Source organism: Rana temporaria, chromosome 3 (assembly GCF_905171775.1).
Source record: "Rana temporaria chromosome 3, aRanTem1.1, whole genome shotgun sequence".
NCBI classification, from domain to species: domain Eukaryota; kingdom Metazoa; phylum Chordata; class Amphibia; order Anura; family Ranidae; genus Rana; species Rana temporaria.
In genome coordinates, this window is record NC_053491.1 from 467,233,871 (window position 1) to 467,247,239 (window position 13,369).

At 44.9% G+C, this 13,369-nt stretch overlaps 1 protein-coding gene across 1 annotated transcript; it reads right to left on the minus strand.

Annotated features, from left to right (window-relative positions):
- Positions 1-2,157: 2,157 nt before the first annotated feature.
- LOC120930624 (olfactory receptor 10A3-like) lies at positions 2,158-3,105 on the minus strand. Its single transcript, XM_040341800.1, has one exon. The coding sequence runs from the start codon at positions 3,103-3,105 to the stop codon at positions 2,158-2,160; it is 948 nt and encodes a 315-aa protein (XP_040197734.1).
- Between the last annotated feature and the right edge of the window lie 10,264 nt (positions 3,106-13,369).

A 13,369-nucleotide genomic window follows, 5' to 3' on the forward strand; every position in this document is an offset into this window, starting at 1 on the left:
TTTCATTCCAGGTCAGACGTGCCGGCTTCAAGCTCACAAGGTACAATACACATTATTACAAGTGTAGCGCCCTGCTCCTGTTAAGTAGGCGCTATTTTGTAAATTTAGTTATCTGAGCTGTAGTTTAGCTCAGAATTTTATGCCAAATTATGGGTCTCTGTTCCAGCTCGGCTGTGTTGCGCATCTTCCACCTGACTGTGGGTGTCGCTGTCACCAGGGGTCAAGGTTGGAACTGCAATAGGCTGGGTGTATTGGGTGCCTCTTGCCCAGAAGCAGCTCAGTGGTGTGGTCCCCACCGCTGTGCATTAAGGGACAGACATCGTTCTGGCGGGGTCTTCCGATCCTGACCTGAGGACTCTCCTGGCCTCAGGGACGTGTTGGCCTGCTGGCCCGAGGCTCCGTTACTGTAAGTAGGCCCAGAAGTTTTGGGGCCTACTAGTCCAGGGATGGTCCTGTGCTGTCTTCTCTGCAGGAAGAAGCTGAACAATTGAAGATTCAATTGGAGGACGCATCCTGGTCAATTTACCTCACAGTGCGGCTGGTTTGGCTGAAAGATCCTGGCACCGTGAATTTCTTTGAACTTTTGCAAAGTGCATGTGTGGTTGCATGGCCCTGTGGCAGAGGACCGTTTAACGATTCGACGGCATTCATCAAGTCTGTGGCAGAGACTTTTGAACGATCTTTCGCACAGGCTGCTAGGTCAGTGAGAGAAGCCTATCCGGTGGTCGCTGGATCCAGTGTGGGAACAGTTGTCCCCTGGATCCAAGATCATAGTGCAAAGCAAGGTACCTGAAACTTCCCTAACCCTCTGTCCCTCTAACGGAACTTGTTTAATAAAAAAGCTTGAAGAAAAAGAAACCAAGGAGGGCCACGAGGCGAAGGACCTTGAAAAACAGCGTCTGCCCCTTAAGTATCCCTTCCCAGCATGCACAGCGGGGCACCACTCCCTCTGGGCTGCTGCCGAGAAGGGTCACTCAACACACCATGGTTTGCCTGTATTCCAACATGGGCCTGAAGTGTGAAGTGGTAACCCCACCTACAGGCAACAGGGGAAAACTTCTATCAAGCATAACCATAGCCAGAACAGAGGCCAATTTTATAGAAATAGTAAAGTCTGAGCCCAACTATTGGCTCAGACGCCCCCTAAATTTACAATAGCGCCCCAATCGTTGGGAGCAGGGTGCTACATAATTTATACTCAATCTCCTGTCCCATATCAAAACTCAACTGCCTTAGCTGCCAGCTAAGGACTGCCTCAGAACCTCCCAATATCTGTAATATGAGACTGTTATAAAGTCTAAGATCTTTAGTCAAGTAACATTGCAGATAGAGCTTAATGGGCTAATGCCACATACACATGGTCGGAATTTCCGACAAGAAAAGTTTGATGTGAGCTTTTGGTCAGAAATTTCGACCGTGCGTAGGCTCCATCTGACTTTTTCTGTCGGAATTTCTGACAGCAAAAATTTGAGAGCTGGTTCTCAATTTTTCCGACAAGAAAAGTTCTTGACGGAAATTCCGATCGTCTGTATGCAATTTCTACGCACAAAAAAACATGCATGCTCGGAATCAAGTTGACACATGCTCGGAAGCATTGAACTTAATTTTTCTCTGCTCGCTGTAGTGTTGTACATCACCGCGTTCTTGATGGTCAGAATTTTGTGTGACCGTGTGTATTCAACACAAGTTTGAGCCAAAAGTTTTCTTGTCGGAATTTACGAACGTGTGTACGTGGCATAAGCCATCCCCTGGATGTACACATCCAACCAGGTGATGATTGCCTAACAACCTTTTTTTATTTGTTTTAAAGGACAGTCAACCTAAAAGTAAAATTGTAGTCAGTTCATGGTTTCTTATGTGTGTTGCATACTCTAAAACAGCAAGATCTCCCTGCCAACGTGCAGAACTCTCCCGTATAATTCCTGACTATGTTCCTGCCCACCTGGAGTTTTGGGCATTTCTGCACACATTTCCATCTCAGTAGTTTCAGGTGTATTTGTAAAATAAATAAAATAACAGAGAAAGTACACATTGCTTGGAATGACCACAAGAAAACCAAGAAACTGTTGGGTGGTTTCACATCTACAAAAAAAACTGCAATTGGATGGACTGACCATGTAGGTTGATGTTTCCTTTAAAATTTTTAATTTTAAGTATCTATCGCAATTGCCAGGTGCCAATAAGGTGTATATATTTTGTAATGGCCCCTCTAATATCCTGGTTCCTCAAGCTGTAGATCAGAGGGTTGAATAATGGAGTCACCAAGATATATATTAAAGACAAATTCTTATTTACATTGGAAGAACTGAGTTTTGGTGAGAAAACATATATAGACGCCAAGCTTCCAAAGTATAGGCAAACTACAGTGAGGTGGGAACTGCATGTAGAGAAGGCCTTCTGTCTCCTGATAGAGGATGACATCTTCAGGATGGTGTTGAAGATGGAAATATAGGTGGCCATGATGAACACAAATGGACAGAGAAGAAGAGGAGTAGACAACATGGAGGTGACCAGCTTAACAGAAGAAATATCGGAGCACGAAAGTTCTAAAACAGGACCAACGTCACAGTAGAAATGATTGATGGTATCTGGACCGCAGAATTCTAACCTATATAAGAAAACAAATAGTACAATTGACAAGGTAAATCCTGATGACCAACATAATGTGACGATCTGAAGTTGAAGTCCAAAGGTCATAATGACGGTATAATTCAATGGCTTACAAATGGCCACGTATCGATCAAAGGACATGGTGGTTAGCAGCAGGCATTGAGTAATGGTGCATACTGTTAACAGATAAAGATGGGAAAAACATCTAATAATGGGTATTTTTCCACCACCTTCCAGTGTCAGCCATAACATGCCGGGCAGAATATTGCTGGTGAAGAGGATCTCAGACAAGGACAGCTGGGACAGGAAGATGTACATGGGAGAATGAAGATTCTGACTGATCACAACCAAGACAATGACAAGGGCGTTTCCTGTTAAAGCCATGACATAAATAATCAGAAGGAAGGCAAAAAGTAGAATTTTGAGATCATGGAGGTCTCCGAAACCCAAGAGGAGAAATTCTGTGACCACCGTCTGGTTCTTCTTCACCACCATCACCTAGAGAGCCCAAGACAAAAGATAAATAGGACTTGGAAACAAGTTGTTTGCGAATTTTGCGTCACAAATTGTTCAATTGTGCATTTACGTCCGAATTTCAGGTATTTTCGTTATCGAATACGGAAACCGAAAGATCCGAAATAAACAAATGCTCTATTTTCGTTTTCGTCTGTCGAATGTGCCTAACCTTAACTCTATTAGTCCAAGATTATTCTACATAGAGAGAAAAGATTCGATATTATAGAGAGAAAAGATTTGACATTATAGAGAGAAAAGATTCAACATTATAGAGAGAAAAGATTCGGCATTATAGAGAGAAAAGATTCAACATTATAGAGAGAAAAGATTTGACAATATAGAGAGAAAAGATTCGTCATTATAGAGAGAAAAGATTCGACATTATAGAGAGAAAAGATTCAACATTAGAGAGAGGAAAGATTTGACATTATAGAGAGAAAAGATCGCTGCTGGAATAATAATAATAATAATGATAATGATGAATGTTATTGGCTGATTGTGACCAAAGAGGAGGAGCAGTAAAATAGCTAGAACTTATTTGACATTTCAACATAAACGACAAAGATTCGACAAAGCATCGAAAAACATTGAATCTGTCATTGAAGGCTCATGGTGTCTGTTGATAGTTCTAAGAAGATTCGACAAGCAGCTAAACTGTACGACGCCGCAATCATACATTTTCGGTCAAATGCTCGGCCCATAGGCTATAGAAAAATTCTATTGTTGGTTGACTAGTAATAATAATTAATAAATATAATTATTACTAGTCATACAACATTAGAATTCTTCTATAGCTTGTAGGTGGAACATTCGAACCGGAAAAGTATGATTGCGGCGTCGTACAGTTTCGCTGCTCCGTCGAATCTTCTTTGAACATTCGACAGACAGTCAGACACCATAAGCCTTCAATGACAGATTCAACCTTAATTCGTTCGGATTTTCGGACGAATGCAATTTCCAACGAAAAATATGAAACCACTGAAACGAAATATTTTAGTGTGCACATGTCTACTAAGAACTACTTAAGTAAAATTTTGTATACTGTATGTTTTTGCTGGTATTTTCTTCATCTTTTTGATATATGTGTAGTGCCACCCCTGTAGGGGCAGCTGAAAGATGACTGTCCCCAAAGGTTGCCCTGACCCTGCAAGCCTCTTGACACCTCTGACACCCTGGGTTCTGACACAATTCACAAAAGGACACAATTGCAAAGAAACGAACTGTAGCAAAGCAAATTTGTATTTTACTAAGGATTCTTAAGTCAACAGACAGAAAGGAATGTTGATGCGGATATCATTCAACATAAAGGCCCAGATTCACAAAACACTTATGCCAACGTATCTCGAGATACGCTTATAGAAGGCGCAAGTCATGCAAAGGTATGGACAAGGGAACACAGCCGTCATATTTTACGTCGTTTACGTAGTACGTGAATAGGGCTAGGCGTAGGTTACGTTCACGTCGTAAGCAGTGATTCAACGTATCTTAGGCAGTTGTTTCGACGTGATTCTGAGCATGCGCACTGGGACGCGTCCACGGGACGGCGCAATGCGCCGCACGTTATTCATAACTTTATGATGCTCAGTCCTTCATTTACATGGGGTCACGCCTCATTAGCATGGCTCACGCCCACTTCCACCTACGCTGGCTTACGCTGAGGAAACCCAGCGTAGATTTGAGAGCGACTGGGGGCAAGTGCTTTGTGAATACTGTGCGCTGCGTTGGCGTAGCGTATATTCGATACGCTACGCCGGCATAAATATGCGCCAATGTATGTGAATCCGGCCTATAACGTTTATTCTTAGCAAGTATAGAAAACGGATATGCAATATAATGGAAATCACATTAAATTAAACAGAAATAACCAATAGGCCCTGAAAGAACCTGTGACCTCAGGTATAAAAAGGAAGACCTTTCTGTGTCAAACTGCTTCCCTTAAAATCCTGATGTCATGGGCCCATAAAGCAAACAGCACAACTTATTAGAAAACAATATGTGAGCAATGCCATAAGCAAATTCTGAGTAAGAGTTCCCCTTAATGCGCACAGATGTAATGCATCTTTTTATGGGGGGGGGGGGGGTGGGAGAAGAGGAGAGAAATCCTTGTAGTGTTGATGATCGGAATCTTTAGCTAGCTCAACAAGGGCCCAGAGACATTGCTGTGCAATGGCGACCAGCAATAGTGGATAGCATGTGCAAAGTATTTCCTGTTAGAAGCTTTGTGTAAAGAGATGGAGTAAAGGTGTCTACATGCAGTGTCTTTTGTAGGATGTACACAGGGTGGGCTATTGCCCGCTCACCAATCCTGGTGATACGAAGGTTTAAGGGAATAGGAAGTCCCGGAACAGTCTATTGAAGAATCTGCAATCAGTGAAGGGTGCCTGGCCATGCACCTGGTGACCCAGGGATTCTGCTGAGTCTGCAATGGTGATGATGGTGTAATGGTGACGATGAGAGTAACTCAGCTGAGAGGGTGTTGGAGAATGTAGCTCTACCTGCAGTCGTATGGCTCACTTCTGCTATGCAGTAAGACGGATCTGTGTGTTTCTCCAGGCAGTCCATCCCCCCTACAGTTAGAACACCCCTGCAGGGAATACACTTAACCCCTTGATCGCCCTTGATGTTAACCCATTCCCTGTCAGTGTCATTAGTACAATAACAGTGCATATTTTTAGGTGATTTTTTTAGGATGCATTAAGGTGAAATAAAAAGAACCTTTACAACCCCTTTAAAAATCAGCCATCATCATTATACTGCAGCAGGTTGGCTCTCCTGGGCAAATCTCCGTAGATGTACGTAATCCGCTTTAAGAGCGATAGGAGACACGCGTGCGCCCGCAGCATGAAACCGGAGCCAATGCACGTGGCCGATGCCTGCGATGTCCGCCAGCCACCCGTGATCATTCCACATGGAACCAGAATGGGGATCTGTCAATGAAAACAGGACAGATCCCCGTTCTGACAGGGAAGGAGAGACATATCTGCTGTTTCTAGTGATTAGCAACAGTGATCACTCTCCTCCTCCAGTCAGTCCCACCCCTCCAGTGTTAGAAATACCTCTCAGGGAACATATTTAACCCCTTGATCGGCCCCTAGTGTTAACGTCTTCCCTACCAGTGGCATTTACACAGTAATCAGTGCATTTTTATAGCACTGATCGCTGTATAATTGTACCAAAAATATGTTAAAAGTGTCCGCCATAATGTTACATTCCCACAAAAAATCTCTGATCACCGCCAATACCAGTAAAAAAAAAATGCCATAAATCTATCCCCTATTTTGTAGAAGCTATAACTTTTGCCAAAACCAATATACGCTTATTGCAATTTTTACGTATAAGAATACATATTGGCCTAAATTGATGAAGAATTTTTTTTTTTTTTGGGGGGGGGGGGGGGATATTTATTATAGCAAAAAGTAAACAATATTTATTTTTTTTCAAAATTGTCAGTCTTTTTATTTTGTTTATAGCGCAAAAAAATAAAAACCAACCCATTTTGTTTGGGTACAGCGTTGCACGACCGTGTAGTTGTCAGTTGTCAGTTGAAGCGAGGCAGTGCCATATTGCATAAAATGCCCTGGTCATTAAGGGAGCACTTCATAAAAAATAAATAAATGGGCAGACAGGGAGTATTTGCAATACAGAAAAAAAATGTTTGTTTCTTCTGCAATAAAGTTATCTACCTGCCTGTCCAACCCAGTACAGTGAGTATAGTTCTGATTTAAGTAAATATGAAATATTGTAAATATTTCATATTTACTACCTGCGGCAGAAGTTTGTGAGAGTCTAGTCCGAGAAAGATTTGAAAAACATGGTGTAGTAACCTGCTGTGCAGAGACCTGAAAAGAGTAAAGCTATTGGAAGTGATGGCACTTCCTTGCAGGAATCAGAGGGCACTATATGCATGGAGTTTGCATGTTTTCACTTTGATTAGGCGTGTTTCGTCCAAATACTGCAGTTTCCTTCCACATTCCAAAGATATGATGGCAGGTTATTTGGCTAAATTGGCCCCATGTGTTAGCATGTATGTTTACATGTTAGATAGGGACCTTAGATTGTAAGCTCCTTGGGAGCACAGACTGATGTGAATGTACACCATATAGAGGGCTGTATAGATGGTCAGTGCTATATACAGTGCCTTGAAAAGTATTCACAATCCTTTAAATTTTCCAGATTTTGGCACAACTGCAAACCTACCAAGACATGGCCGTCCACCTAAACTGACCGGCCGGGCAAGGAGAGCATTCATCAGAGAAGCAGCCAAGAGGCCCATGGTAACTCTGGAGGAGCTGCAGAGATCCACAGCTCAGGTGTGAGAATCTGTCCACAGGACAACTATTAGTCACGCTCTCCACAAATGTGGCCGTTATGGAAGAGTGACAAGAAGAAAGACATTGTTAAAAGAAAGCCATAAGAATAAACTTTTTGGCCTAAAAGCAAAACGCTATGTGTGACAGAAAACTAACACACATGACCCTGAACACATCATCCCAACTGTGAAACATGGTGGTGGCAGCATCATGTTTTTCTTTTAGCAGGGACAGGGAAGCTGGTCAGAGTTGATGGGAAGATGGATGTAGCCAAATACAGGACAATCTTAGAAGAAAACCTGTTAGAGTCTGCAAAAGACTTGAGACTGGGCGGAGGTTCACCTTCCAGCAGGACAACGATCCTAAACATACAGCCAGAGCTACAATGGAATGGTTTACATCAAAGCATATTCATGTGTTAGAATGGCCCAGTCAAAGTCCAGACCTAAATCTCATTGAGAATCTGTGACAAGACTTGAAAATTGCTGATCACAGACGCTCTCCATCCAATCTGACAGAACTTGAGATATTTTGCAAAGAAGAATGGGCAGAAATGTCCCTCTCTAGATGTGCAAAGCTGGTAGAGACATCCCCAGAAAGACTTGCAGCTGTAATTGCAGAGAAAGGGGGTTCTACAAAGTATTGACTCAGGGGGGCACCATACAAATGTACCCCACACTTTTTACATATTTATTTGTTTAAAAAAATGAAAACCATTTATCATTTTCCTTCCACTTCACAATTATGTGCCACTTTGTGTTGATCTCTCACATAAAATCCCAATAAAATACATTTATGTTTTTTGGTTGTAACATGACAAAATGTGGGAAATTTCAAGGGGTATGAAATTGTATGTAGCACCCTGTTGTTTAGGCAGGGATGCTGTTCAATTTAGTTGACAGGTGGTAGTTGCCTTGGCCAACTGCTAGGGGGTCGACTGACTTTGCCCTAATTCTGGAATTGCTGCACTCCTCTCTTCTGTCGCTAGGTGGCCGGGTACCTGGCAACATTAGATAAGACAAGGGCATTGCAAGGACAGGTTAGGGGTATATGGGGTATCTTAGCCAATGGGCAGAGATTTTCTAGAATCCCTTGGCCTGCTAGGAGAGCCTAGCCTATGTATTTGGGTGGAGTCAGGTTATCGGGGACTGTGCCACCTGGACGGCTGTCTGGGTGGACATGTGTTGTACTGCTAGGCCAGAGCCTGAGGCCTATCCCCGGGGCTTCTGGCTGCTAAGTTGTCTGAGGGCCTATCCAGAAGCAAGAAAGCATCATAGGGTTGGGATTGCAGCTTGCAGTCCAACCAGAAGTAATGGTTCTGCCAGCCAGAGAACCTGTCGTGGTCAGAGGTAGAGGGGAAGCTGTCGCCACTAAGGGGCCAACCACCCTGTTACCAGGGACCATAGTGAGTAGCTGAAGCAAGTACCAGATCAGTAGTCTCACCAACCGTGGACGGGGAAGAATTGGGAAACTTCAGCTGATATCAAGCCGGGGACCCAGCCAGTGAAGGTGACGCTTGTAGAGCAGTCTTGTGTGCCAAGCCAGGGACTGAGCAGGCCAGTTGGGTGACGCTTGAGGAGTATCTGTGAGTGCCAAGCTAGGCACCCAGCAGATACGCAGGGTTGACACTTAAAGAAGATACTGTGTGTGAAGATTGGAAGAACTCAGGGGATACAGGGGCAGTGGATCAGCAAGTCTAGTGAGAGAGACTGGGAGCTCAGCTGAGTGAAGATCTACAAGTAAAGGAGTTTGTTACAACTTGTGTTAGAAACTGTTATAAGATTGTTGCCATAGGAGACAGCGATCCTACACATGCAGATGAGGTGTCTTGCTGGATGTCCTTCCCTGCATGGCTGTCTACCTACAGTATAGAAGTCTCAGGCCTCGTACACACGACCGAACATGTCTGCTGAAACTGGTCCGCTGACCAGTTTAAGCAGACATGTTCGGTCGTGTGTACAGCCGACCGGACCGGATTCCCGGCTGAGCGGACAGGTTATAGCGGACAAATGTTTCTTAGCATGCTAAGAAACATGTCCGCTGGAAGCCTGTCCGTCGGACATGTTTGTTCGTCTGTACAGACTCACCGGACACGTCCGCTCGGCCGAAAGCCCTCGCATGCGTCGAAGTGATTCGCAGAGTTCTCCCTTGCACTGTAATGGGGAACGCTGTGTTATATTAACCTGATCTTCATGTAAATAGAGAAATTAGTTTTTTGACTTTTGTTTAACTTAAAGAGTTGTAAATGAAAAAAAAAAAGTCACCTTAATGCAATCTATGCATTAAGGTGAAAAAACACCTGGTGTTGCCCCCCCCCCCCCCCCGAGCCACCGTTTTACTTACCTGACCCGTCAAAAGTCCCGATATCCTCTTCTCCGCTCAGCCTGGCCGCTGATTGGCTAGAGCGGATGGATTGAGAGCAGCGCAGACATTGGCTGGCGCTGCTGTCAATCACATCCAGTGACGCGGCGCGCCAAGGGTGCGGGGCCGAGTGATACAGTAACTGGTTATGGCCGCTCGCTGTATCACGGGAGTGCGCCCACAATTACTGACCACCATGTGAGCTCTCGCATGACTGTGGTGAGTAATTGCGGGGAGGACCAGAGACAGCCGCCGAGGGACCCCAGAAGACGAGGACCGGGCCACTCTGTGCAAAATGAACTGCACAGTGGAGGTAAGTATAACATGTTTGTTATTTTAAAGGAAAAACATTTTTTCCTTTAGTGACCCTTTAAACGCATTGCTAATAGCACTAGCAACATGTTTATAGTTTAACCACTTGCTTACTGGGCACATAAACCCCCTTTGTGCCCAGGCGAAATTTCAGCTTCCGGCACTGCGTCGCTTTAACTGACATTTGCGCGGTCGTGCGACGTGGCTCCCAAACAAAATTGACGTCCTTTTTTCCCCACAAATAGAGCTTTATTTTGGTGGTATTTGATCACCTCTGCGGTTTTTATTTTTTGCGCTATAAACAAAAAAAGAGCGACAATTTCAAAAAATATATATATATTTTTTACTTGTTGCTATAATAAATATCCCATTATTTTTTTTAACTATTTTTTTCTGAGTTAAGGCCGATACGTATTTATCAACGTATTTTTTTAAAAAAAAAAAAAAAAACGCAATAAGCGACTGGTTTGCGCAAAAGTTATAGCGCCTACAAAATGGGGGATAGATTTATGATTTTTTTTTTTTTACTTGTAATGGCGGCGATTTGCGATTTTTTTGTCAGGGCTGCGATATTGCGATGGACGTATCGGACACTTTTGACACAATTTTGGGACCATTCACATTTATACAGCGATCAGTGCTATAAAAATGCACTAATTACTGTATAAATGTGACTGGCAGTGAAGGGGTTAACACTAGGGGGTGAGGAAGGGGTTAAATGTATTCCCTCATTGTGTTCTTACTGTGTGGGGGGAGGGGACTGACTGGGGGAGGTGACCGATGCTGTGTCCCTATGTAAAGGGACACAGATCGGTCTCCTCTCTCCCTCACAGCACGTGGAGCTCTGTGTTTACACACAGAGCTCCACGTCCTGCTGTGTTACCGACGATCGCGAGTGCCTGGCGGACATCGCGGCCGCCAGGCACTCGCATCGGCTCCCGAGCGATGCGCCGGGCGCGTTGTTTCCCCGCTGCGCGCCCCCAGCGGCGCGCACAGGGAACAACAACAGCAGGACGTCCACCCGGCACTTGAGAGCCACGCTGTGGACGTCTTTCGACCATAGCGCGGATCTCAAGTGGTTAAATCAGTGGTTCTTAACCTGGGTTCAATCGAACCCCAGGGGTTCGGTGAGTCAGTCTCGCGGGTTCGGCGGAGGTCAAGACACACACCTATACACACTGACGTAGGGCGCAACATTTAGGGGGGCGCCAGTGTGGACTGTGTCACTCTATTAATTTGTATTCACTGTGTCACTGTGTCTGTGCACCGGACCGGCCGCCATGTTCAGTCTCGACAATGGCGAGCCGGCGTGCTGTGATTGTGTGAATAGGTCATGTGGCCTGGCCTGAGCTGGCCTGTCTGTGATCACGGCGGGTGGCACATGTGCTTGGAGTCTCCCGCCTCTGCCTGGCTGTCACTCCGATGCCGCCGTCATCTCCTCCGCGGTCCAGATCACTTTCTTCGACCGTGGCAGTGGCACTGCAGGCAGCAGCGGCGGCGCGGCGCATATCGTGGACAGACAGGATTCGGAAGAGCAGGTGAGACTGAGAGACTCAGACGAGTCATGTTGCTTGCCCTGCTACTGGCAGTGTGTCTGGGACTGGGGGAGAGTGGCCTGAGCGCTGGAGGTCCAAAACGACTAGTATAGGGTGACCAGACATCCCTGGTTTCAGGGGACAGTCCCCGGATTAAGGACACTGTCCCTGGACCAAGTCTGTCCCCTGTTTTGTCCCCGGATTGGATTTGAACAGGGGCTGGGAAAATTTCAGACAGTTGGTGCCAGGGCCAGCCTTAGGTGTTCAGGCGCCCTGTGCGAGCTAATCCTGTGGCGCCCCCCATCTTCACCCCTCGCCCCCTGGTCACCTAAACTGACTTACCTTTCGGTGGACGGTGCGGCTTTGCATTTAAAAATGGCGCCGCCCGGCACTTAGGCACCACTGCGCATGCGCCGTCTGCCCGAGAATAGCCGAGCGTTTTCTGGCTTTCCTGTGCAGCGGCAGGGCATGCGCAGTGTGCCTGTTGGGGCCGGCAGCAGCCATTTTTTTCAGGTGCCGCAACCTATGCATTGCTCTTCACCCAGTCCTCCGCTCCCCAACCAGTAGTAGCCGGGCAGTGGCGACGACGGGCTGAGAGTTGCCGATTCCCGCCATTACTAGTAAAAAAAATAATAATATGTCCCTGGATTTAATTTTAAAAATCTGGTCACCTTAGACTAGTAGGGCATGTGGACTGGAGATGGATAAACATTCTGGCTGATTCTGAACGGTAGTGGCTTATTAAGTAAGTAAATGATATATAACTTGATATATATGATATATAACTTATATACCAAACCTAGAAATATAGAAAGGATTTTAAAGGTGGACCACATACAAAAAAATAATAATAAAAAAAAGATATTGAGTACAGTGCTATGAGGCTCATGCCTTTCTTGTGCTAATGTTTGCTGCTAATTTTAATGCAAGCCTTTGGTATAAGTTGCAGAATAGTTGCATCGATAGGATCCCAACTGTTGCACAGTGCTTAGATTTAGTTAAATATATGAATAAATATATACCTATGTTTTGAATTTGAAAAAATCATATTTTATTTTTCCAATTAAAGCGGGGGTTCACCCAAAAAAACATTTTTTAACATTACATTCAGCCGAATTGTCAGAATGACAATCGCCTGTTTTTTTTTATTTTATCCCCGTGCATACCGTATTTTCGTCGCCGCTTCCACGTATGTCTTCTGGGCGTTCCTAATTGATTGACAGGCTTCCGACCGTCGCATACAGCGCGTCACGAGTTGCCGAACGTCGGTGCGCAGGCGCCGTATAGAGCCGACTCGCAGTCCGGCTTCTTTCGGCAACTCGTGACGCGCTGTATGCGACGGTCGGAAGCCTGTCAATCAATTAGGAACGCCCAGTCCCGCAGAAGACATACCCGGAAGCGGCGGTGAAAATACGGTATGTACGGGGATAAAATAAAAAAAAAAACAGCCGATTGTCATTCTGACAACTCGGCTGAATGTAATGTTAAAATTTTTTTTTGGGGTGAACCTCCACTTTAAGAAGGGTTCGGTGCGCATATGAAACTGGTGGGGTTCAGTACCTCCAACAAGGTTAAGAACCACTGGTTTAAATAATACAAATTGCACAGTTTAGCACCGAAAACAGCCATTTTAGGTGCTTTTTTGAAATGCCAGTAAAAAATTGGCGTCGTTCGGAATTTTTAGGCATCTTGCCAGTAAATTTTACTTGAGGGGGTTGGCAACAC